The following is a 24,336-nucleotide window of genomic DNA, read 5'->3' as shown; positions in this document are numbered from 1 at the left end:
AGAGCTAATTTAAATGCTATTCAGATCTCTTACTGTTAGTATAGATATATTTGTTTTTATGTGTTGTAACAAATACAGACAAATACATCTTGTGTTCTGGTCTTTGTTGTCCCAAAATTTGAAATAAAAATTAATAGAAAAACATGTCAAGTTAACCTAATTTGAACTATTTTATGTGACAGGAATGGAGGAGGCAAGGCCTTTTGAAAAGTGTTCTATAGCGAATTATAAAAACATAGTTTTAAAACATTACGCTCCGTCCCTATTGTCCTGGCAAACCCTGTTGAAGCTGTTAGTTAGAGTGTAGTTGGGGCTAGAAATGTGACAGCTTCACGGTTACAATAGGTCTTCTCCCTTTTACATTATTAAAATGTATTAACAATACGATTTATTTACCTTTTTACAGCATCAACTACCAGTGCTAGCCCAGTCTCCACGTCCTCGACTGTTGTCAATATTTCAACACCAGCTGTAGCCAGCATCTCACACCAGGTAAAACATCTTGCTAGCTTTTCTTCTCTTGGGCACATCTGGTGTAGCTTTTGTTTTCAAATATTCTGACATCATAGTAGTTGGAGTGTAACTATTTATTCATTTTCTTGAGAGTTCCTGAGTATTTTAAGGCTAAATATTTGTAACCCACCTTAAATGGTCCCCAGACCTTGTTCACTACAGCATTTTCTTGCCAATGGGGACTAGTTGGGGCATGAAGTAAATTCAAAATTCTGTTGTTTGGGCACTGGATTTACAGAGAGCAAGTTCACTGTGTGTGGAGAATTAGTTTTGTGGTTAAAGTACAGGACTGGGAGTCAGTAGAGCTATTCTTCTTCTCCTGACCACCACAGATTTCCTTTGGGACCTTGAGCAAGTCACTTCACTTCTCTGTACCTCAGTTTCCCACCCTGTCAATTTAAAGAGAAGTGAGGGTCAGTAACCATAAAGCACTTGGAGATCAAATCATAGAATATCAGGGTTGGGAGGGACCTCAGGAGGTCCTCTAGTCCAACCCCCTGCTCAAAGCTAAATCATCCCCAACTAAATCATCCCAGCCAGGGCTTTGTGAAACCTGACCTTAAAAACCTCAAAGGAAGGAGATTCCACCACCTCCCTAGATAACCCATTCCAGAGCTTCACCACCCTCCTTGTGAAAACGTTTTTCCTACTATCCAACTTAAGCCTCCCCCACTGCAACTTGTGACCATTATTCCCTGTTCTGTCATCTGTTACCACTGAGAACAGTCTAGAGCCATCCTCTTTGGAACCCCCTTTCAGGTAGTTGAAAGCAGCTATCAGATCCCCCCTCATTCTTCTCTTCCGCAGATTAAACAATCCCAGTTCCCTCAGCCTCTCCTCATAAGTCATGTGTTCCAGCCCCCTAATCATTTTTCTTGCCCTCTGCTGGACTCTTTCCAATTTTTCCACATCCTTCTTGTAGTGTGGGGCCCAAAATTGGACGCAGTACTCCAGATGAGGCCTCACCAGTGCCGAGTAGAGGGGAATGATCACGTCCCTCGATCTGCTGGCAATGCTCCTACTTATACTGCCCAAAATGCCTTTAGCCTTCTTGGCAACAAGGGCACATTGATGACTCATATTCAGCTTCTTGTCCACTCTAACCCCTAGGTCCTTTTCTGCAGAACTGCTGCCTAGCCATTCGGTCCCTGGTCTGTAGCAGTGCATGGGATTCTTCCATTCTAAGTTCAGGACTCTGCACTTGTCCTTGTTGAACCTCATCAGATTTCTTTTGGCCCAATCCTCTAATTTGAAATCCCTGTGTGGCAGGCATTACAGAAGTGTAAGTAGCATAACTATGATTAGCTTATGGCTTGTCTACACTTATAACGCTACAACAGCACAGCTATGCCACTTGAGCGCTTCAGCGTAGATGCTACCTGCACCACTGAGAGGAGGTCTTCTGATAATGTAGGGAATCCACCTCCCCAAGTGGGAGTAGCTAGGTCGATGGAAGAATTCTTCTGTCTACACAGTGACTTAGGTCAGCTGAACGACTTTGCTCAGGGGTGTGGATTTTTTATAGCCCTGATCAATGTAGTTAATTGACAACCTAATTTTCAAGTGTAGCTTCTACAATGAAGAATATAGTCACACAGCTTTTTAAACCCTTCTCAGTCTCCCTCAGCAAGGAAAGGGGAAGGTGATGCATCCAAAGAGTCTGACAAGATGGTGAGCAGAGAGAGAGAACCCTTCTGATATAGCTGGAATTTAAAAGCCATTCATTAGCAGGCAGCACCGTTTCTTCTCCCTCCATAAGTCTGGAGTGGGTGATCCTGTCTGCCTACTTGCTCCTTCCCCTTTGGGGACCAGTTCTTTCTGCCATAGAGCTCTCATGGTGCTGGGGGCCAAAAAGGGGGAGAGCCTGAGCTTTTGCTTGCGCGTCTCCGTCCCAAAGGCATTCTAGGCCAGCAGCCCATTTGGTTTTCAGTGTTTTCTGAGGAACAGCCTTTTCCTACCTTATTTGATCCTTTCTTTGAATAGGAATACCCTACCTACACAATTCTCGGCCAAAGCCAGTACCAGCCATGCTATCCGAGTTCTGGCTTCGGGGTTATAGCACCAGCAGACAGCAGCATGGAGAGTCCCACGTTAGCAACCACCACATATCCAATTGAAAAAGCAAATGCCATGGTGCCTACGCGGACGGAGCAGAGACTTTTCTCTGGTAAGTGCTGCAGCTTTAGTAGGGTGGATTTCAGACCCCCTCGGTTATACAGCATGCTGGCAGGCCTGGGGGAGTGAAATTCAGAAGTGTAACGAGGGGCATCGTGTGTTGATGTGTGCAGAGCACACTCCATCCATTTTCAAAGAAGGATGTTTGCCATTTTGTTTCTCCTTTGGGCCTAAAATATCTGGTTTTCTGACCCATTCTGCAACCTATTCTCCCACTACACACCCTTCAGTATGATGCGGAAGACTGTGGAGGTCATATGGTTATAGGTGCCATCTGCGTTAAACTAAAGAACTTTCTGCCTGTCTCTGGTGGCTGCTGTCAGGTGGGTATTAAAGATCCCTTGGAACACTTCAAATAAAAGTTAAAGATAACTTTGGGGTGATGGCCAACATTCCCGCTCTCATGTATGGGCTAGTGCAGCTGTGTCACTGCACTGCGGGCATCTAACTCACTGTTGTGCAAAGCACTTTGGGATTCCTTAGCTCTGAAAGTCACCTGCATGAGAACAAGTTATTTCCCAGCATTCCACATGAAATTCTTCCCTTTCCTTCCTCCAATCCCCTTTGTCATATTAACTGGCACTGATGAAGGCAGCTCTGCTTGTTGCCTTTTTCCCCCCATGGTGACATCCGTTTGTTTCCCAGTGCTTCTGAAGCAACTTTCTTCTTCTAGTGAGGGGAAACCAACATGCGCTAAGTAGAGACTCCTTTCCCAGTGGACCAAGTGTCAGACAGTTCCTCTAGCTCTTAGCGATACCCAGAGTGTTCCCATCAGTTGTTTCTAAGGCCCTTCAGTGAAGGGAAATGAAAGTTAAACCAGGCTCTGCAGGGGAAGGGGAGCTGACATTTTCATTTCTAAATTAGCAGATGTTTTGCCTCTCTCTAACTCTGATAGACCCAGCTTCCCCATGATGACCACTTCCCTTGGCTATGGTAGGATGAGCTGGTGAAAGCTAGGGTCTGGGAAGGTTGTGAGGAGGGATCCTGAGGAAAAAAGAAACACTCACTTTGCACTTATTTTTATTGGCTGAGCTTGAGGCCTTATGCTCAATTTGATGGCATTTGTCTGTCTGTCTGTCACGGGATAACTTCTGAATGCCCTGTCCAATTAATTCCAAATTTCAGCAAATGTTCTAGGTATTAGTGTGTGCCCTGTTGTGCTGGGGGGAAGGGGAAAATGGGGGATACATGGAGCCCCTACCGTGTGTTTAGCACAGCCACAGCTTCATGCACCTGTGCAGTTGTCTGTAGATCAAAGAACTGGCAGATTATACCGATGAGCATCTTCCAGCATAACAGTACCCCACATCTAATCTCTGCCCACCCTCCCAATAGAGTGTAATGTGTTAACACCCTGAATGACTTTGCTCCCAGACATAAAGAAGAGAAACAATAATGATGAGGAAAGGTGGGGGGGTTATACAGAGCCATGGTTGGGGATGAGAAGAATGGGGGCACACACAGCGCCCCTGATATGAGGGGAAGAAGGGGATAGCAGAAAATCCCAGTGGGGAAAAGAATAGGGGACATTGGTATGGGAGTAAGGGGGGTGTGAACACCTTGGGATTGGGGGACCCCAGCTGGGAGGGGGACCTTGGTATGAAGGAAAATGGGGGTACACACAGGGCAAAACTACTGACATAAGAGACAGAATGGGGGATCCTGGAATGGAGGGAGGAAGAAATGGTGGCGCACACAGCCCCTGACGTGGGGTAGAAGGGGGAGGGTGTGCACACAGCCCCTGACTTGGGGGTTAATGGGGGACCCTGGTATAGAGGGAGGAGGAAATGGGGGCACACAGAGCCCCTGGCATGAGGGGTGTGTGGGAGAGTTGCTGGGAGTCCTTAAAGTAGAGGGGGGTGGGAGGGTGGCCCACAGGGAGCTGATGGAGGGATACAGTGAGCCCCTGGTGGGTGTAATGGACTCAGCCTTCATGAGCTATGAAGTGTCCTATCCCCTAGTATGTGTCATAGTCACACACAGAGATTTCATATGTAGAAATCCTCTCATCAGAGGGATAAGATTGTCCTGGAATCTCCAGGAATTAAAGATCAATCTTTAATTAAAGATTGTCATTTGATGAAACCTTCAGGAATATGTCCAACCGAAATTGGCAGCCTTGTCAGAGGATGTGAAAGCACTTTTCAAAACCCACATTGTAGAGCTGGGAAAATGAGGCACCAAGAGGGGAAGGATGTTTTAAAAACAGAGAAAAGCTGTAAGAATGATTCAAGGCCTAGAAAACCTGCCTTGCAGTTAGTGAGTGAAGGAGCTCAACCTGTTCATCTTGTCACTTGTCTATAAATATTTACAGGGACAAGATTTCTGATTGTAGCAGGCTCTTTAATCTAACATTGAAAGGCATAACAAGATCCAGTGGCAGGGGGGTTGGTCAGCAAAGTTCAAACTGGAACTAAGATGTACATTTCTTTTTAATAGTGAGTGTAATTAACCATTGAAACAGATTGCCAAGCAATGTAGTAAATTCTCCATCATTTGGAATCTTTAAATCAAGATCAGATGTCCTTCTAAAAGAAATGCCTTAATTTAACTACAACTCATTGGCCTTCATGCTGGAATTATTGGGTGAAATTTCCTCACTGATCTAAGGTAGAAACCAGGAAAAGGGAATTTCCAGAAAGCATTTCATATATAAATGTCTTTGTGCGTCCCGTTAATTATCCGCAGGCTTTTGTCAGTTAAAAGAAGCAGAAAATGTAACCGAGAAGGGTTTAACTGTTGGTCCAAAGCTGTTTTCCTGTTGGCTGGATGACCTTTTCTGCTGATGTCATGTCATGATTCAACTCACAATAGTGCATGACTGGGACCTCATCACCAAAAAGCCCACGTCCCTCTCTTACAGGGGTAGAGATGGATCTGTTGCTTCCTGAGCCGCTCACAGAAGGATTGAGAGGGCAGTGGTGGCTTCCCTTTGGAAGTGCCACTGTGGGAGGAGCGTTAGGCCAGAGCCTGGCTAGGCTGCTTGGCAAAGGCTGAGAAATTGTGGGGCTGAGTTTAACTAGCTGCTGCTTAAAAAAATCTGATTTTAGATTTAGGGCTCCGAGTTCAGTAGCTTAAAATACCTTAAAGAGGGAAATTAATGCTTGCCATTGCTCCTCACCTGTTAGACCTGCTGCCTTTTCAGCAAGGTCTGTTGGCCCTCCAGCAACAGTTAATTAAACAGTGGTGGTTTAATACTCCCTGTTGAGTCTCTCCTATTTCACACTGCATCGAAAGTAGTACAAAGTACTAACCGCTGCTGAGTGGCAGCTGGGTTCTGGGGGACGGGCAGTTAGGAAAGGCACCCAACTAGCCCGGGAACCTGGGGGAAACGAGATGTTAAATGAACTAACTTAATAATAAGTGTACTCTAAAATGGGTCCGAATCTTTCCGAGAGAACTCTTTCTTGCAGGAACCTTCTAAAAATATTGAGTTACAATTTTTAAAATGAAACTTAAATTGAAGTAGCTCTAATAGCAGCAAGGCAGAGGAGGGGTTGTGTTCTTTGTACAATTCTTAAGTGGCTGGAGGAACTCTGTCATTGATCTTGTACCTGGTACCCACCCTGCAGCATTCATTCCTGGGTATGTCTACACTGTGATAAAAAACTTACAGCACAGAGTCTAGGGCAATTGGCTCAGGCTTGCAGGGCTTGGGCTGTGGGGGTAAAAATTGCAGTGTTGACTTTCAGACTGGAGCCCAGGCTCTGAGGCCCTCTCCTTGTGAGGTCTCAGAGCCTGGGCTCCAGCCCAAGTGTCTACATTCAGTTTTTAGCCCCATAGCTCAAGCCCCACAAGCCTGAGACACCTGACCTGGGCCCGCAGTGTAGACGTACCGTCTGACTTCACCCCCATCATGGCTTACTACTGAATTGACTGGGGAGATGGGTGTGTATTGACATGACTGGACAGAGAAACTTTGCATTTGCTCTATGTAGTGTTCAACTCCTGGTGCCTCAATGAGGTGCAATAACATCTCCTGTTTTCTGACTCTAGTATATGGCCAAGAGCTGTCAGGAGGAGAGATGTGTTGGGACTGGGTGCTCGTTTTGTATGATCATGAGATGGGAACAGTGTTGTGTGTTTCTTCTAGGAGATCCATCCACAAGTCCATCTTTGCCAAGAGCAACAGCCAGTAAAGAGTTAGATGAGCAGACTAGGAAAAACATGGCTGGGAAAAACAGGGGCAAGAGGAAAGCAGATACCTCCTCCCCTCAGGACAGTGAACTGGAAGTAAGTGAACAGTCTGGTTTCCTGAATAGTCACTTTGGAAGAGCAGTCAGGCCAGCGTGTCTCGCTTCCCCTTTCTGGCGGGGGAAAGGGGCTGGGATAATTGGGTAAAAAACGGGAGGAACACTGGAAGTCCAGAAATGCGTCTCTCTAACCAGAGGCACAAAACTAAGACACACTGTTGATGGAGCTTGATAAAAGAGCAGTGGGCCATTCCTATAGGGGACACTCCACCTAACCACAAAGTGGGTGACACAGCAGGCATGGCCTGATGAACTTCATCCTAAGGTACCTAAGGAACTAGCTGAAGCAATCTTGGAATAAATTGGTTAGTCTGTAAGGTGCCACAAGTACTCCTTTTCTTTTTGTGAATCTTGGAACTGTTTCAATTATCTTTGAGAACTCCTGGAGGACAGGTGAGGTCCCAGAGGACTGGAGAAGGGCAAACCTTAGTACCTAACTTTAAAAAGGGAAGCAAAGAGGATGTGGTGAATTATAGACCAGTCAGACTAACTTTGGTACCCGGGAAAATATTGGAACAAATTATTAAGCAATCCTTTTGTAAGCACCTAGAGGATAATAAGGTTATGAGGAATGGCCAGCATGGATTTTTCAAGAACAATTATGCCAGTCCAACCTAATTTCTCTCTTTGTTAGGGTTACTGGTCTCGTGATTAAGGAGGAAGCAATAGATATATCTTGATTTTTAGTAAAGCTTTTGACACAGTCCCACATGACATTCTCATAAGCAAACTCAGAAAATGTAGTCACGATGAAATTCCTATAAGGTGGGTGCCCAAATGATTGAAAGACTAGTCAGAGTATGTATCAGTGGTTCACTGTAAAACTGGTAGGGTGTTTCAAGTGAGGTCCCGCGGGGATCAGTCCTGGGTGTGGTACTGTTCAATATTTCATTAATGACTTGGATAATGGAGAGTATGCGTATAAAATTTGCTGACAATGCCAAGTTGGGAGGGGTTCCAAGCACTTTAAAGGACAGGGTTAGAATTCAATACAATATTTCAGAACTGGTCTGAAATCAACAAGGTGAAATTCAGTAAAGACTAGTGCAAAGTAAGAAAGCAAAAATCAAATGCACAGCTCAAAATGGGGAATAACTGCTAAAAAGGATCTAGGAGTTTTAGTGGATCATAAATTGAATATGAGTCAACAATGTGGGGCAGTTGGTATTATGCTAGGGACTGTTAAAAAAAAAGTGTTATATGTCAGGGCTGGTCTACGCTACAAACATACCTCTGCATAGCTGCTACTTTCAAGGGTGTGAAAAATCCACACCCCTGAGAGATGAAGCTATGTCAACCTAATCCCTGGCGTAAACACTGCTAGGTCAACAGAAGAATTCTTTCATCAACCTTGCTACTGCCTGTCAGGGAGGTAGATTAACTACTTCGCTGTAGTGTGTGTCCGCACAGAAGCGCTACAGCAGCTCAGCTGCGCCATGTGGCTTTTTACGTGTAGACATATCATCGGACACAGGAAGTAATTGTCCCGCTCTACTTGGTACAGGTGAGGCCTCAGCTGGAGTGCTGTGTCCAGTTCTGGGTGCCACACTTTAAGGAAGATGTGGATAAATTGAAGAGAGTCCAAGAGGAGAGCAATAAAAATTATGAAAAAGCTGACCGTGAGGAAAATCTGGACATGTTTAGTCTTGAGAGAAGAAGACTGAGGGAGAACTGATAAGTCTTCAAATATGTTAAGAGCTGGTGTAATAAGGATGAGGACCAATTATTCTCTATGTCCAGTGGAGGTAGAACAAGAAGTAATGGGCTTAATCTGCAGCAAGGGGGATTTAGGTTAGATATTAGGGAAAACTTTTTAACTATAAGGGTAGTTAAGCTCTGGAATAGGCTTCCAAGGGAGGTTGTGGAATCCCTGTCATTGGAGGTTTTTAAGAACAAATCAGACAAACACCTGTCAGGGATGGTCTTGGTTTACTTGGTCCTGCCTCAGTGCAGGGGGTTGGACTTGATGACTTCTCGAGGTCCTTTCCAGCCCTACATTTCTATGATTTTGCTGTTTGCTGCAGCATGGCACTTGGAATATTCCAAGATTAACCTCCTTTTGTAATTCCTTTCCCAGCGAGTCTTTCTGTGGGACTTGGATGAGACCATCATCATTTTCCATTCCCTTCTCACAGGGTCGTACGCCCAGAAATATGGAAAGGTAATATTGTCTTACCTCTTTCTCAGAGGTAAGATCATAAATGTTATCAATAAGTATACATTAATTGTAGGTGAAAGAAATAGAAAATGCATACTGCTTCTTCTCGGAGTGATGGTCCTGTTGTTATTCCACTGAGGGTTATGTGCATGCTTCTCCTTCCCTGCCCGCACCCAGGAAGGCCAGACTTCTCTGTGCCCTAAGAAGCACCTCATGGAGGTTGCCATGGGACCGCAGTCAGACCCTCCCTTGCCCCCGTACATCGGCCTGAGCAATCCAGGAGTGCACCCCCTGCTGCAGAGTCCCAGTCCGGTTTCACCTGTACCAGCACTATGAACCCCATGCTGGGGCCTGGTCATGAAACACGCAAGCATGGCAGTAAGTCTTCCTCCAGATCCAAGAAAAAGACTACACTGCCATGAGTTCCAGCCATGGTGGAGCCCACAAGAGTGACAAGAAGTTGCATCGTTCGCCAGATCCACCAGTCCCGGTTCCTGAACCAGGCATTTCCTCCTGCAATGGCTTTGCTGGTACAGCGTGAATTGTCCATACTGAGGCAGGCCCCCTTACGGCCCTGCTTCCGTCCGTGGACCAGGTGCCGTTGAAGCCAGGGAGAATTGGATGTGCTCTTGGGCTTCACAAACTGTGTGCCCTAGAATGGATAAGGTTTCCGCATGTTCTGGTCCATTCGCCTGCTAAGAGGACCCCCTCTACTACATCAGATCTGCCTCCTTCTGGTCATGTTCCTACAACATTCCCCATTCCATCCACCACCACCACCTCCCCCCCAACCACCCCCATGTTCCTCTGAGTCTGAGGATTCATATGCTACCTATGGTCCGCCACTTTCTCTTCTTTCTATGAAGGTCACTTGCCTGGTGGCAATCACCTCTGCAAGAAGAGCTGGCAAACTGGGAGCCATGATGGTAACCCCCCTTTCACCTTATGGCCCTGCTTCCGTCCATGGACCAGGTGCCGTTGAAGCCAGGAAGAAATGGATGTGCTCTTGGGCCTCGCAAACTGTGTGCCCTAGAATGGATAAGGTCTCTGCATGTTCTGGTCCATTCAGCGGTGAAAGTAAGCCGGTACGCCCCGGTACTGTGTACCGGTAAGAGCCAGTGCGCCGTACCAGGACCGACTTTCTGAGAGGGCAATTTAAAGCCCTGGGGTAGCAGCGGTAGGGCTGTGGCGGGGATTTAAAGGGCCCTGGAGCTCGAGCCGCTGCTACCCCCTGCCCCCCCAGGGCCCTTTAAATCCCCACCAGAGCCCCGCCGCCGCTACCCCGGGGCTCGGGCAGCAGGGCTCAGCCGGGGATTTAAAGGGCCCTGGAGCTCCAGCCACCGATACCCTCCCGGGGCCCTTTAAATCCCTGCCTGAGCCCTGCTGCCAGAGCCCTGGGGTAGCGGCGGTGGGGCTCCGGAGGGGATTTAAAGGGCCGGGGCGGTAGCGCCGGCTGGAGACCCAAAGTCCTTTAAATCCCCACCTGAGCCCTGCTGCCCGAGTCCTGGGGTAGGGGTGGGGGGGCTCTGGCAGGGATTTAAAGAGCCCCGGAGCTCCAGCCACCGCTACTGCCCCGGCCCTTTAAATCCCCGCTGGAGCCCTGCTGCCGAAGCCCTGGGGTAGTGGTGGTGGGGCTCCAGAGGGGATTTAAAGGGCCAGGGCGGTAGTGGCGGCTGGAGCCCTGGGGCCCTTTAAATCCCTGCCAGAGCCCCCCCACCCCTACCCCGGGGCTCGGGCAGCAGGGCTCAGGCGGGGATTTAAAGGACTCGGGGCTCCGGCAGCTGCTACCACAGCGGAACCCCAGGCCCTTTAAAGCTCTGCCAGAGCCCAGAGCCCTGGGGTAGCAGTGGCAGCCGGGAGTCCCTAGGGCTCCTCAGTGATTTAAAGGGCCCAGGGCTCCGCTGCGGTAGCAGCAGCTGGAGCTCTGGGCCCTTTAAATCACCCCTGAGCCCCGGGGCTCCCAGCTGCCTCTGCAGCTGGTAGCTCGGGGGTGATTTAAAGGGCCACGGGCTCCCAGCCGCCACTACTGCAGCTGGAGCCCTGGCCCTTTAAATCAAGATTTAAAGGGCCCGGGGATTTAAGTCCACACCTCTTCCAGTTGAGGCCACGCCCCCTGCTTAGGACTCTGGCGTACCGGTAAGTCCTCTAACTTACTTTCACCCCTGGGTCCATTCGCCTGCTAAGAGGACCCCCTCTACTACATCAGATCTGCCTCCTTCTGGTCATGTTCCTACAACATTCCCCATTCCATCCCCCCCTCCCATCCCCGTTCCTCTGAGTCTGAGGATTCGTATGCTACCTATGGTCCGCCACTTTCTCTTCTTTCTATGAAGGTCACTTGCCTGGTGGCGATCACCTCTGCAAGAAGAGTTGGCAAACTGGGAGCCATGATGGTAACCCCTCTTTCACCACTTTTCATAAGGATATAGTTTTGCTGCGCTTGCATCCTAAATTTCTACCAAAAGTGGTTTCCTGCGTCCACTTCAGTCAACCTATACATTTGCCAACCTTCCTTCCCAAACCACACACTTCAAATGAGGAATGGCAGCTTCACTCCCTCAATGTCCATAGGACCCTGGCCTCTTACCTACAGAGAACGAAGCCCTTCTGGAAGTCTCCTAGACTATTAGTTGCCATAGTGGAGACAATTAAAGGCCAGACCATCTCCACCCAGAGAATCTCAAAGTGGGTCTCAGGATGTGTTACGCTCTGCTATCAGTTATCGGAACGGTCCCCACCAGCTGGGATATGGGCCCATACCATAGTGTGCAAGCATCAACTACCTCCATACTCCACAATGTGCCCCTTGCAGACATACGTAAGGCGGCCACATGGAGTTTGGAACACACCTTTTCTTCTCATTATGCTTTACTGCACGATTCTGCAATGGACACCTCATTCAATGCAGTAGTCCTCCATTCCCCGGTTCTCTGTCATCTTCCTCGCACCCTCCTCCTATATAGGAACTGCTTGTTCATCACCCTCAGTGGAATGCAGTAACGACCGTCACAAGAAGAAGTAATAGTAGTGGAGGTTACGTACCTGTAAGTGGATGTTCTTTGAGATGCATGGTTCCTGTCTGTATTCCAATCCCACCCTCTTTCCCCTCTGCGGTAGAGAAGGAACTTGAGATGCAGTTGGTCCACCCTACCCTTTGTCGCCTCAGGCAAAACCACGAGGCAATGCAAAGGCACGAGCACAGACTGACGAACACTATTTTGAAAAGCTCTGGCTCTGGGCACATGCACGTAACCCTCAGGGGAATACACAATAGGGACCTCGCATCTTGAAGAACCTCCAGTTACAGGTAAGTGACCTCCCCTTTTATTTGAACAAAGGGGTAACCACTTCAAAGAAGAGAATACTGGATCAAGTACCTACAGAGCTAGGAGGTAAAGACTGCAAACACATTCATTTTAATTAAGTACAAGGCTATGAATTGATGTATTTTTGAAGTGCAGATGTTGGCAGAAGTTAAGGATCATGCACTCTGTAATTTCAGCCCCTTTCCACTGAGATCATTTAATAACTTTCATCATTTGGAGGTTTCATTTGTCGAATATTTTAAGTGCTTAAATGTAAACTAAAAATAACTGTTTTGTTTTACATTTTAAAAATACGTCAGTATTACAGCTGCTATATAATTTTCAAAATATAAAGCACATTAAGCTTGCTTTTTTTATTGTGTGGTCACTTCATTGTAACCAACAAAACATGTCCCTGTCATTAGTATGAATCAGTGTGTTTCCAATATAGAGTGAAGGTAAATAGAGCCTCTCTGAAACATACTAAACAATCACAAATAATTTTTCTGTTGTGCTGCTGGAAGTGTATCTGTCCAAACTGCACAGCACTGGAGTTTGATTTGTTTTGCTTTGATACTTTACTAGAATCTGGCTTTTCTTCAAGTGCCCACAGTATTTGGATATTACAATCCATACAATTGAATGGTATGAAAAAAACCCCCAAAACCCATGCTAGCACATTCTAGCCTTAGGATCCAGTGGGAATCCTGTGAAACTTCTTTGGCAAGAGGTTTATTTCTACTTAGTACAGAACCAGGGCAAAATTTTCTTTCTCTGTCCTGTTTTCCAGGACCCAACTCTAGTGATTGGCTCAGGTCTGACAATGGAGGAGATGATTTTCGAAGTGGCCGACACACACTTATTTTTCAATGACTTAGAGGTATGTGCCAGTTGTTTGTTCAGGAACCTAAACATCAGAAACTTCTGGATGAGAGTACTATTTCTAATGACAAACACAAGTGTGAAGCAGAACTTAATATGAAAATCTAATAGCATCTACCAGAACTAAAGTTGTACAGGAACAAAGCTGGTGTGTGAGCCAAGATCATACAAAATGGAATGCACTCAGTCAATCAGCCTGCTCTAATTGACAAATACAGAAATGCTGTTGAGGTGTGTAAGGCCTCGCTTCGCCCAGCCAATCATAATAATTCATTATAAATTAGAATATTATATATAATAAATATGGCTTACCCAAGGAGGTATGGAAGTACTTCAGATTATGCAAATAAATGGTTGGGAATAGAAATCTGATCTTACTGACATTTAGTCTCTTACTGTAAACACTAGTCTACATTGCCCCTGAGTACACAGTTCTGTTTTTAAAAGGTAACACTATAGCTGCTGGGTTTAGATCAGGAACCAGGAGCTATTACATGTGTGAGCATCTCGGTGTACTCCACAATTGCTTTTAAAAATGCAAATATTAGAAAAACTGCCAAAAATTTTCATTAGTGTTTTCAAAAATGTAATTTTTTTGTTAATTTCCTACTGGCCCTGTTTGGCTTTGAGCTTTACAAAGAAAGCAATCAAGTTATGTCACCATTCCAGCTCATAATGCTTGTCAGGTCTCCGCACAGTTCAGTCTGGATGGTCTGAGATGGTAAAGCCCAAAATACAGCCTCTCTTGGAACAACTCAGTGTTCCAAGGTAGAAAGAGCTACATAAATGATTTTGCCTTGACATTTATAAGAGATTGCGTAACCTTGGCTGCATTAACATGAATTTGATACAAGTGTAAACATGTTCTGTGATGTTACTACTGTAGGAAATGCACTTTGGGCTAATTAAAGACATTGAAGTGAGGATTTTGAATTGACTATAATCTCCCTATTGCCACCTGTCACAGTTTCTGACGTTACTGCACTTCTGACCCTTTTGTAGCCTCTTTGCTGGCATCCCACTTAGCTGATGGCTAAAGGTCTGAGACATTTCTCAGGGCAGAGTCCTGTGAGTCTTTCCCTCTAGACTGGGGATTTCAGCTGCAATTTCTCCTGTAGTTCACTGTGGTTGTCCCAGCAGCAGCAATAAATAAAGTATTATTTATTCAGAACAAAAGTATTACAGAAAAAACGTATCTTAAAAACAATCAGCAAGTCACCTACAATACTCAAATGGCCAGACAGGGAGATAGATATCTGTTACCTCCTGCCTGAAAGTAGCATGTCCCAGCTCTCTCACATCCTGGTGACCTTCCTTAACTTCAAGACTTTGAGAACATAATTTTTAGCATAGATACATAATGCCTTAAATATTATCTGTACACACATTTCACTATGATTATTAGGAATCATAGTGGACTACTGGCTCTTGGCAGAGATCTCACATCCCACCCTCTGGTGAACTATTGTACAGATCTCTGATCCAGGGGATCCCTGTAAAACCCTGCACTCCCTGTGCGCTCTGCCAGTTGGCACCAAGGGGTCCGTGGGTCCCAATTCCCATCAACAACAATGAGAACTCTGCACTTAGGTTTGTATCCTGCACTACATTCAGCATTTCCCCTGGTTCCTGGTGGTGACTCTACTAGGCTCTTTCCTCCAATTCCTCATGTTTGCTACGACTGGTTCAGCTCAAATGGGGGAGCGATGTTGGGATCAGTAGTTTAGACTGGGCTGCAAGCAGCCACCAGTGTTTTAATTAGACCGAGCCAATGACTGACTAGTTTTTTTGGTGTCCAAAGAGAAACATTATAAACACAAAATAAAAAGGTTAGTTTCAAACCAAAACTGAATTTTCTCTGTTTTACTTGACGAAACAAAAAAAATGAAAAAATTTCATTTGGCTCAATCAAAGGTTTTGAACGTCAATTCGAACCAACATTTCATTTGAAATAATGTCAAATGAAGTGAGCTGTAGCTCACGAAAGCTCATGCTCAAATAAATTGGTTAGTCTCTAAGGTGCCACAAGTACTCCTTTTCTTTTTGTCAAATCAATGTATTTTGACATTTTCAAAATTTGTTTTCAGGTTTGGGGTTGCTTTTTTTTTGGCTGAAACTGTTTGCCAAATTCAACCCAAATTTGCGAATGGGTTTGGTGCCCCGAAAAATGCATTTATTGGCCAATTTACTATTTGCCCCAAAAATTGCACTGAGCTGTAGTTTTAACTGCCCCATGACCTCGCCTGCTCAGGTCTACACAAGGTAGTTAAAATGCCAACAGTGGCCAGTGAACTTTTTGATACTCGTGGTCTTACCATCACCTCCAGTGGTAGCAGCAAGGGAAAAATTTTCAAGAAAAAGGGCATTTAGGGATATGATTCTGCACGGGCTCTTTGCTCTACTGAGCACTGCGCTGTTTGCAATATCGCCACTACATTACAGGTTGATGGCATGTCTCCATGGCTGGTTTATTGGGATGGAATTAATTTGGATTTGGATAATCATTGATCAGATGATGTTTCAACATTGCACAAAGATACTGTAAAATACAGTGTGGATTTGGTAGCCAAGGTGAAAGTCACAGATGAGCTTCATGCAGTATAGCTGCAGATGTTGATACAGCCCAGGATATCAGAGAGACAAGGTGGGAGAGGTAATGTCTTTTATTGGACCAACTTCTGTTGGTGAGAGAGACATGCTTTCAAGCTTACACAGAGCTCTTCTTCAGGTCTGGGAAAGATACTCCCACTGTCACAGCTAAATTCAAGGTTGAACAGATTTTTTAGCATAAGTAGGTAGTACATACTCTAAGGGACCATTCAAGGAAGAGTGGCACATTAACACCTCTGGAGCTTAAATTCATAACTCTGCTAGGCAGTAAAAATCATGGACGGAACAAAGATGCTGGATTTATGGCTGTTTATAACAATCTGTAACCCACTAACCCCCTCTTTGTGTCCTGTGACTGCAGAGGTGTGACGGGCCACTCTACCTTGAATTATCCCTTACAATATGTGCTAACTACTTATGCTAAACAATCTGTTCCACCTTGCATTTAGCTATGATGCTGGAGTACCTCTCCCAGACCCTGAAGAAGAGCTCTGTGGGTATGTCCACACTGCAGCCAGACACCTGCAGCTGGCCTGTGCCAGCTGGCTTGGGCTGGTGCTGTGGGGGAGTTTAATTGCAGTGTAGACTTCCAGGCTCAGGCTGCAGCCCAAGCTCTGGGACCCTCCTACCTCGCAGGATCCTAGAGCCTGTGCTCTGGCCCAAGCCCAGAAGTCTACACTGCAGTTAAACAGCACCACAGCCTGAATCCCATGAGCCTGAGTCAGCTGGCATGGGCCAGTCGTGGGTTTCTAACAGCAGCGTGGACATGCTGCGTGGGACTCACATTTGTTCCACCTCACCCACTTTGTCACTCTAAATGAGCATCAGAAGTTCAGTTAGGGTAAACTCCGACAATTTCCAGTTATTTGTTCAAATGTTCTGAACCTTTGAGTCGCAAACCTGAGCTGAAATGTCATGGAAGCAAACTCTGCCCAGACATTTCTGGTACTTCAAGTTCCAGTCTTGGGCAGAACTTGCAAGTGCAGAGATGCTGAGGAATGAAATCTTAAATGTGAGAGGCAAAGATAACTGAAGTTCTTTGAACCTCAAAAAGGTTTGTTTTGGGAGACAGGATGGAAGATTTCATCTTTCATCTAAACCAGTTTGCTAATCCTGTTGGGTAATCTAAGATTTGTACACATACAACCAGCCAATTTCTGTTCTATCAGTGCATTCCTCAGCTTCAGCAATCTGTGGGTCTTTTGTCTTGAACAGGAGTGTGACCAGGTGCATGTAGAAGATGTTGCATCAGATGACAATGGACAAGACTTAAGGTGGTATATTCAAGAAGTGTGTGGAGTGAGCAACTGGTTTAGTGCTTCTCTGTATGAGAGATTTACTACAAGAAAAGCTGTGAGGGAAGGGGAAGCTACTTAGCCAAACAATCCAACATAACCACTTGTGTACTCTGTTGTACTATCTGGTGGTTGAAACTGGGTAAACTTGAGGAGCAGGCTCCAAGTCTGAGATCTTGCCCTCTGAAAGTCCTGCCAGAGTCTTTGACATGATGCCGTGCAGCTGTGACCTAGGGTGAATGGTTGATACAAGCTAGAAAGACCTTCTAGATCATTTTGGCCAGCACAGGCTTACTCCGTTGTTGGTGGTTCTTACATTTTATCATAGAGGGGCCATCTCCTAATCTAAGCTTCCTGCTTTCCCTGGGCCAACTCTACACCTTGATTCACAGTAAAGCAATATTAGGACAGTATTGAGGAGACAAGATGGGTGCAGCAGTCTGGGTGATATCTGTGCTTCTCCTTGGGGGATGGAGGCGGGGGGGCCTGGCATCTCATTTCTTCTACCTGGCGGGAGTGTCCTTCACACTTGCTAGGCCTGAATCTCCCCCCATACAGGCAGCTCTCCTCTCGCCAGGCCACTCTGCAGTCTGGTTTTGGGCTGGCTGCTGCCCCTCCATACATGATGGTCTTTGCAAATTGTCTTGATTGAATTTACGCCAAAGAAACTGTCCACAAAGAGATGAAGCAGCCATAGAGGGTTCAGAAAGTGTTTTCCCCCTCTCTCCCAGTTTACCCAAATTTAGGGTAATGAGAGCAAGTGCACAATGCTGAGAGAAACCAAAGACAAATTGCTAAAATTTCAGCTACTCACATGGAAACTGGTCAGCTGGGATAGAGTTTAGCAAAGCAGCCTCTTGGCTCCTTACACAAAGGCTTCTGGGTGTAGCTAGCTGTAGAGCGCGCAGGAGGAGAGGCTTTTTGTGATCTGGGCTCATGTAACACACAGGAGTCGGTCTGAGCTGTAACTACAGTTGGACCATGAAATAAGTGACACCAATATAACTAAGTTAAAACAGTCACAGAAGACTGCAGGGAACTTCAGAGCAACCTAACACAACTAGGGGACTGAGGAACATGCTGGCAGATGAACTTCGGTATTGACAAGTTCAGGGAAAAGCACATTGAAAGGAATAATTTGAACTACTTTGGCTTCCAAATTAAGCCTTCAGAAAAAGAGACCAGGCTATGGTTGTGGTCATGTCTGTGAGTGCATCGACTCGGTGCAAAAAAAACAAACAAGGTGTGAAGTGTCATGAAACAGGCTAGAGAATACCACTGACGGTATTTATAATGGCATGTCCTTACCTTGGAAATTGTACCCTATCACCTGACAGTAGAAATGACAGTCTATTTAATGGGAGACTTGGAACCCTACTGACACGTTAGTCTGGGTGTAAAACAGTACCAGACAATCTTGGACTGAATAATGAAAAAAATTGTCTAAATACCTAGAAGAAAGAATTATGTGTAGTAAGCAGCATGGACTCAGTAAACCTAGACTGCAGTTGACAAATCTGCTGGCCGGAGGGAGACCGGTAACACAGTAAATGAAACTTAACTAGATTTCAGTGAAACCTTTTTGTATTGAAGCCAATGAAAGCAAGGAAGTCAGAAAGCAGCTGCAAAGAAAACTGGAACACATTGGCTGAGAGGTAGCAAGGTCTTAATGGGGAGTCACCAAATGAGGGAGGTAGCTAATGGGCTACTATAGGCAGTCTCTGGCTTGTGCATCTCAATACAATATGATCTGAAGTGCAAAGTGAGGTTAGTGAGATGCCCTAAACCCAGGAGGGATTCTCAGACATAGCTTTTATGTAGTTTAGGTTCTAGATACATGTCTGTGAATTTAAACAACTTTATTAGAACTTTTCACTTTAAAAAACAACAACCCCAATGTCTCAAAGAAATGTGGCAAGCTCAGCAGTGAAAAAAGGGAAAGTGACTTATTTAGAAAGCCTTGGTGCAAACACAAGTGCCAGTGTGTGTGTGTAGAGAGGCATTTCCAGTAAAGCAAAGAGGGTAATAGTACTGCCCCCTCTTGACCGGTTGAGACTGTACTGGGGACGCTGCGTGGAGTGCTGCCTGTCTCCCCAGTGGAGGGTTGAGAAGGGTGAGACCTATGAAAAGAGAGTGATTACATTTGATTACTGAGGCCTGGTGATTAAAGGGGAATCATAGAATATCAGGGTTGGAAGATCATCTAGCCCAACCCCCTGCTCAAAGCAGGACCAATCCCCAATTTTTGCCCCAGATCCCGAAATGGCCCCCTCAAGGATTGAACTCACAACCCTGGGTTTAGCAGGCCAGTGCTCAAACCACTGAGCTATCCCTCTGCTCTGTTATATATAATGCTATATAACTGGGAGGTGTTAGCCAAGGGAGAAGAAGATGGTTTCTGTAGTTGAGGGAGTGCAAGAGGAATAGTCTCACACTTTGAATGCAGCGGTTCAGGTGCAGTGGTGAGACCTGTTGAGCATTGAGGTAAATTGCCCAGTGAGCACACACAGTTCCCATCTTCACTGGTGCTGAGGAACAGGCCTGTTATGTAGAGAGGACCGGTCTGCAATGGGGGGAAGGACTGGTGGTCCCAGAGGCTTGATCAGCCATGGGCAGAGTGTGAAACTAGAAAACCACCAGTTAGGAGGATGTCAGCCAGCCTGCTGCTGCAGCTTGTGTAACAGGTTTGTTTTTCTGCTCTAGTAACTACAGTTTCTCCACGGATGGCTTCAGTGGCTCAGGAAACAATGCCAATCACAGCTCCGCAGTGGGGGCACAGGGAGGAGTGGACTGGATGAGAAAACTGGCTTTCCGCTACCGCAAAGTGCGAGAGATCTATGACAAGCACAAAAGCAATGTTGGAGGTGAGTGCAGGCCACGCACGTGTGCACAGGTGCTGGAACCTTGACCACAGGTGAAGTTTGAGCACCATGCACAAAGCGGGGTTCTTGCTGGAAGCTGTTCCACATACAGTAATTTTTACTCATCCTGGTGCTTGGGCATTAGCAAAGCCGCCACCCCCTAAGGCAGCATATGGGATCCACCCTTTGGGAGAACCCAGACCATCCATTCTTTCCATTTCCTAGCTTCAGGGGCATGGCCACTCCCCCGTGACATGTTGCATCATTTTCATGTGTTGAAAATGCATTAGCCAGAACTGAAAGGCAATCTGATGCAATTTGCTAGCTATGTAGGTTGCATTGATCAGTTTCCAGTGCCTTTAGCAGGTTATAATCTTTCCATTAAATGTAAAATGTCCCATTGCTGCTGCTTTTGTACAAATAGCTGCATATTGCTCACCTTAAATCGCTTGAAATAAACCATTCTGCACTTCACAACATTTATTTTCACAAACCTTGATTTGTTTCCCGTGTGAAAAAGAGAGACATTCAAAAGGTTGTTCAGCAGTACAGAGTGCAGAATGAGACTGGTTTGTGATGTGAGATGGAGAATCCCACAACTGGAAGTGTAGCGCGTTAGGCCTTGTTTGCATTGGCCAGGTTTAGCTTGTGTTGGTGTGGGGCTGGACTAGAGTTGCTGGAGGTCAGGACTGAGGTGAATTGGCACAATGTTAGCTGCTGAGGGGTGTGAAATGTTGCACGTTTTCACGCTACCTACATCTCCCTAGGTTCACTGGATTCATCCTTAACCGCCGGGAGTTTTCCTGAAATGTGCGCTGTGTGCACTCTTCAGACTGCTGGGCCCACAGTCTGATGCGCCTTTTTTAAAATCTGTCGGCAAAGTTCTTTGAATTCCTTATCCAGTTTCTTCTCTTCCCCTCCTCCCACAAAGTGTTCTCCTAACAACCCCAAAACTCTGCATTGCCCACACTAACCCAGGAGCAGTAGTGGGATGTGCAAATGTACTGGTGACAGCCCTGCTACCCCTTGTATTTAAGTCTTTTAACTAAAATTGGAAGTCTCTTTCTAAAAGATCTGTACTCTAGCTCTCAAACCTACATTCTGGGCTTGGTTCAGGATTTACTGGGTGGAATTCTCTGGCCTGTGCTATGGAGGAGGTCAGACGGGATGATCAGAATTGTCCCTTCAGGCCCTATGAATCTATAAATATAGTGCTTTACTGCTTCAGTGTGCTCCACCCCAGTGTCAAGGGTGTTTGGTCAGCATTTTTCCTTTCTTACAGGTGGAGAAGTTCAGATACAGAGAGGTTATAGACTTGCCCAAGGCCACACAGTAAGTCTGTGTCAAGACTGGGAATAGAACCCAGGAGTTCCTACCTAGCTCCTTGCCCTTCACTCAGTGCACTTTGGAATGGAACAAAACGGAACAGATGATACTGTCAGTACTCTAAGGGCTAGTCTTACGCAATCATGTCAAAGTATCGTGAAATGCCCTGCCCTGTTCCCTCTCCCCACACTCCTTAGAATTCAAACACCAGTTACAATCCTGACTTCCCAACCATGTCACCTGTGTGCCTGGAAACTGATTTACCAGCTGTTGTTTTCCTAATCTCATAGCCAGGTTTGAAAACAACCCTCCTCACATGCCTTTTCCAGCCAGTCAGACCAGAAAGCACTGCTGCTACCTTGAGGCCCGAATGGGGCAGTTCTCTGCACTGGACAATACCTCTACTTGGGGAAATATGGTTTTCTAAGGAGCTTTTTGTTTGTCTGCACCTCCTGTAGGCCTCCTCAGCCCACAGAAGAGAGAAGCTTTGCAGAGACTACGGGCTGATATAGAAGTGTTAACGGATTCCTGGCTGGGAACTGCATTAAAATCCCTACTTCTCATACAATCCAGGTATGGAACTGGGGCCAAGTACATGTCACTCCAACAGTAACTGTCCGTGACCAGCTGCCCAGGCCCCGCTGCAGCGCCCATTCCTCTGTCAGAACAGGAGTAACTCAGCAGAACTTGTGGAGGGGCAGAGTGACCCTCTCACCCTGCTGCTTGCCCAGCGTTACAATGACACACCTGTGCCGAAAAGCAGAGCAAAAGGCTGTGTGATCAGCAGCCCCTCGAAGCAGCTAATGCTTGTAGTACCCGTGCACAACTTTCTCTAGCTGCCTATTCCTTAGAACATTTGATATAATTTTTGGAGGGGATCCCTTGGGCTCTCTCTGTTCCCTCCCACTTTGTGTTTCTTCCCCCCCAGAGACCTGAGATACAGCAGCCCTCTGTTTGGCTAAAGTAGGCTGGGCCTGGCTTCGGCAGGTGTTTGTTACTGTCTACATAAGCATCAGTCAAAGGAAGTGCTCAGAACTGAAACTGAGTGCTCCTTTCCCAGTGGCCAAAGGTGCTGCTTCCCTCACCCCAGGGGAGTGAGGGACAGACTTCTGCATGACAGCACATTGCTGTGTTCTTAGCTCCGACTCAAACTGACTTGCGTGCTCATGTCAGTGACTTGGAACAGAAAGCAATAGTGATGGACAGAGCCCAGCTACTGTTAAAGGCACTGAATGCAGTTTAAAGAAGAGGAGGGATGTACAAAAAGCACTAAATGTAAGAGAAGGATGAGGGGGAGAGCAAGGAGGAGACTTTTTCAGTAGGCAAAAAGAGAGAGGCTAAATTACAATCTGCTTTGAAAAGTACAGCAGTGTCCAGCAAAGCATGTGGCCCCTGCTATGGTTGCCTAAGCCAGCTGTCCAGAGCCAGCCCCTGCACCCTCTGCCATGGCTGTGTTTTTCATTGTTAATTCTTTTACCCTTTAGAAAAAATTGTGTGAATGTCCTGATCACGACGACGCAGCTGGTGCCAGCTCTTGCCAAAGTTCTCTTGTACGGCTTGGGAGAAGTGTTCCCCATTGAAAATATTTATAGTGCTACAAAAATAGGTACGGTTATTGCTCCAAATAGCTCTTTGTTGTTGCCAGGGGTGCCTGTTTCGGAGTGCTGGCTGGGACCTCTAGAGGGAGAGCCAGAGCTCAACTATGTCAGGGATTTTAGCACTGTTGCTACATCACCAGTGTGGATGGACTGCACTGGCATAATGCATGGTTTGTACCTTCACAGTTTATCCTGGGATAAACCCCACTTAACACAGGTGCAGAACATTCATGCCAGTTTGGCACTCGGGTAGCTGTCCTGGTGCAAAAAACCCTAATGTAGACGAAGCCCCAGTAACACAGCTAAGTTTGAACAGCACTGCCCAAGACTGCCAATTGTGGGCTTCTGCCCTCATCCTTGTCATCGGGCACTTCACAGAGAGTATACTGAATATGGCTTCAGTACAGCTCCTGAAGTATTCAAATTGTTTTAACACATTCTTATCAGTAGATATTTGAGATTTAAGCCTCTTCAGTAAAATCTCTTCAGGAAATAGAGAGTCCGCAGCCACCTGGCATACAGTGCAGGGACCCAGCCTCCTGCAGCAGACACAGCCATTGCTAAAGGGACTTGACAGAGGCGTTGCTCAATTGGCAGAGTCTCACTGTCCCTCTCAAGGCCCAGTTTTGGTCAGGCCCTGTGTTGGGATGTGCAGGAGAAGGGAGGGCCCTGGTGCTGGCCAGAATTCCAGGGAGAGCACAGGCCCTGCTGGCAAGCCTCTGGGAGCTAGATGCCTGACAGAGCGAGAGGGCAGGGCCATGACTTTACCCTCCTCAGCACCGGACAGCAGAGCCAGTTGGGTGGAGCGGGGCAGGGCTGTACTGCACCCTCTCGGGAATGGTGTAGCTGCTGTGTGATGTCTGAATTGACTAACAGTCCTGCTGGGGAACTCCTTGGCTTGCACCCCTCAAATGGCCTGGATATGGCACATTGGCCCATCTAGTCACTGGAGCTAGATCTGTAGTTGCAAAGCGTTTCCAGCCAGTCCTTGGGAAGGGAGTGGCAGGCACAGACAAATCTCTCCCTGGTGCCCAACTCCCCTAGTATGCAGTGGCTGTGAGCTCATCCTTCTAGACAGCTCAGTACTGGATTTGAAAAAGACATGGACTTGGGCTCCCGCATCAGAGAAGGAGCCAGCATTTGTATTGTGTGCTTTGAAAATGACCCTCTCTCTATCCTGGGATGGAAATAAGAGCACTGTGTAAATGAGAAATCTCTGCTGCCTGGCTCTCTCCAGCTGCTCGTGTGAAAGGGAACAGCTTGTACCAGTAGAGTCCAAAGCAGGTGTTCTGTCCTTGCCGAGGAGATGGTAGCCTTGTGAAAGGAACCAAACGAGAGTCTGTCCTTGGCCTGGCAGGGT

General features: G+C 46.5%; 2 protein-coding genes across 4 annotated transcripts in view; one reads left to right on the top strand and one right to left on the bottom strand.

Annotated features, from left to right (window-relative positions):
* The window catches only part of XKR8 (XK related 8), a 117,629-nt gene that overhangs the window by 68,460 nt on the left and 24,833 nt on the right, over positions 1-24,336 (bottom strand). The window contains exon 4 of one of the 2 annotated variants that reach the window (XR_014714532.1): positions 884-902. The exons of the other annotated variant lie outside the window; for it this stretch is intronic. The gene's annotated coding sequence lies outside the window, so the exon portion shown is untranslated. Of the gene's footprint in view, positions 1-883; positions 903-24,336 lie in introns of those variants that run through there. 2 annotated transcript variants of the gene reach the window in all.
* The window catches only part of EYA3 (EYA transcriptional coactivator and phosphatase 3), a 139,503-nt gene that overhangs the window by 106,355 nt on the left and 8,812 nt on the right, over positions 1-24,336 (top strand). For both annotated transcript variants that reach the window (XM_084652449.1, XM_084652448.1), the window contains 9 exons: positions 407-492; positions 2,497-2,680; positions 6,782-6,921; positions 9,019-9,102; positions 13,195-13,284; positions 17,112-17,170; positions 19,895-20,055; positions 21,837-21,951; positions 22,863-22,984. In XM_084652449.1, the coding sequence (XP_084508575.1) occupies positions 407-492; positions 2,497-2,680; positions 6,782-6,921; positions 9,019-9,102; positions 13,195-13,284; positions 17,112-17,170; positions 19,895-20,055; positions 21,837-21,951; positions 22,863-22,984 (1,041 nt within the window). The remainder of the gene's footprint in view (positions 1-406; positions 493-2,496; positions 2,681-6,781; positions 6,922-9,018; positions 9,103-13,194; positions 13,285-17,111; positions 17,171-19,894; positions 20,056-21,836; positions 21,952-22,862; positions 22,985-24,336) is intronic.

Source organism: Lepidochelys olivacea, assembly GCF_965140295.1.
Source record: "Lepidochelys olivacea isolate rLepOli2 genome assembly, chromosome: 19".
In the NCBI taxonomy this organism is placed as follows: Eukaryota; Metazoa; Chordata; order Testudines; family Cheloniidae; genus Lepidochelys; species Lepidochelys olivacea.
Note: the sequence above shows the minus strand (reverse complement) of the source record. Positions and strands in the feature narration are given on the sequence as shown.